This window comes from Numida meleagris, chromosome 2, assembly GCF_002078875.1.
Source record: "Numida meleagris isolate 19003 breed g44 Domestic line chromosome 2, NumMel1.0, whole genome shotgun sequence".
Lineage (NCBI taxonomy): Eukaryota > Metazoa > Chordata > Aves > Galliformes > Numididae > Numida > Numida meleagris.
In genome coordinates, this window is record NC_034410.1 from 13566779 (window position 1) to 13568293 (window position 1515).

The 1515-nt window shown below is 76.4% G+C and overlaps 1 protein-coding gene across 3 annotated transcripts in view; it reads left to right on the top strand.

The window, feature by feature from the left end:
* EPC1 (enhancer of polycomb homolog 1) overlaps window positions 612–1515 on the top strand; it is a 44825-nt gene continuing 43921 nt past the window's right edge. Inside the window, exon 1 of one of the 3 annotated variants that reach the window (XM_021388881.1) lies at window positions 612–1059. In XM_021388881.1, coding sequence (XP_021244556.1) covers window positions 907–1059 — 153 coding nt within the window. In that variant the 5' untranslated portion in view covers window positions 612–906. The remainder of the gene's footprint in view (window positions 1060–1515) is intronic. The other 2 variants (XM_021388880.1, XM_021388882.1) reach the window with 2 other exon arrangements.

The following is a 1515-nucleotide window of genomic DNA, read 5'->3' on the forward strand; positions in this document are numbered from 1 at the left end:
GCTGTAACTGCTGCGCTGGGCTGCCCGCCGCTCGCAGCTCCTCGCGTCGCGGGGCCGTGCCCGTGTTTCTCACTCCGTGAGCGCGAACGTGCGCTGGGGCTAGCGAGGCGCGGGGCGGGCAGGGCTGCCGCGGGGCTCGGGGCGACGTTCCCCTCAGGCGGCCGCGGAACCCCGCGGGAGCCGCTGCGGCCGTTGGTGGGGGCGCCGCGCCGTGAGGGGAACGGGCGGCCCCGCCGCCGGCGGCCCTGAGGGGTGAGTGCGGCGCTCGGGACGGACTGCCCCGGCCGCTCTCGAGCGACGGGAACGGCCGGGTGATACTACCCTACTCCCCAGCGTCCCGGGGCGGGCTGGGGGTCTGTCAGGGGAAAGCTTCCCCTCGGGAGGCTGCGGCCGAACCTTCTCACAAGCGGCTGTCGCCTTCCCCGCGGCAGCGCGGGCGGAGGGCCGCGGACCGGGGCCGGGTCGCGAGGAGCGGCGGCGGCGCCCGGTGCCGGCAGCAGCGCCCAGTGCCCGCCGCCGGCCGCTCCGAGCTCTCCCCGCGCTCCCGTGCCCGCGCTCCCGTGCCCGCGCCGCGCGCTCTCTCCCCCGGGCGGCGCTGTGCCCGCGCCCCTGCGCGATGCAGTGTGGGAATGGCTGTGGCGCTGGGGTTGGCTGAAAGAGGCGGCCAGTCGAGGTTTAATGTCCGCCATGTTGGCCGTGGCGTATTGAGCGGAGCCGGAGCGGCGGAGGAGCGGAGCCAGCGCCCAGCCCAGCCGGCGCCGCCGGGCCCCGTGTCGGAGCGCGCCCCGCCCCGCCGGGGGAGCCGCGGTCTCTCCATGAGAGCGCTCGGCGGGGTCCGGCTCTCAGCTCGGAGCGCTCTTGCTGTCGCCCCCCCCTCCCCAGCCGGAGCCGCCATCGCCGCCTAACATGAGCAAACTGTCGTTCCGGGCCCGGGCGCTGGACGCGTCCAAGCCGCTGCCCGTCTTCCGCTGCGAGGACCTGCCCGACTTGGCCGAATATGCCTCCATTAACCGGGCCGTGCCGCAGATGCCCACGGGCATGGAGAAGGAAGAGGAGTCGGTACGTGAGACCCCCCCCCCCCCTTGGCCGGGTCCCTCTATCCCCCCCGCACCCGGGGCCCCCACCTTCGCCTCTGCGCAAGCACAAAATGGCCGCCATCTTCTCCCCGCTCTCCCCGCCCGCCGGGAGGGGGGGGGGGGAGCTGGGGAGGAAAGCGCGGAGCCCCGCTGCCCCAGGCCGCGTCCGCTCTCGGGGCTCCCCCACGGGCCCCTCTCCCCCCGACCCGCGCCCCGTGGCGGCTCGCGGCCCTTCGGCGGGGCCCCGAAAGGCACAAAGGGCGTCACGTGACCCCGCGCCCGGCCGCCATTTTGTCTCCTGCTTCTCGGAACGGGCCTGGTGCGGCAGCGGCGCAGAGACGGGGCTCGGCGCTGCCGCTCTACTCCACGGGGTGGCGCTGCCGAGCCGGGCCCCGCCGCAGGGGGCGCCAGGAAGTTGTGGCGGCCGCCGCGGGAGCGC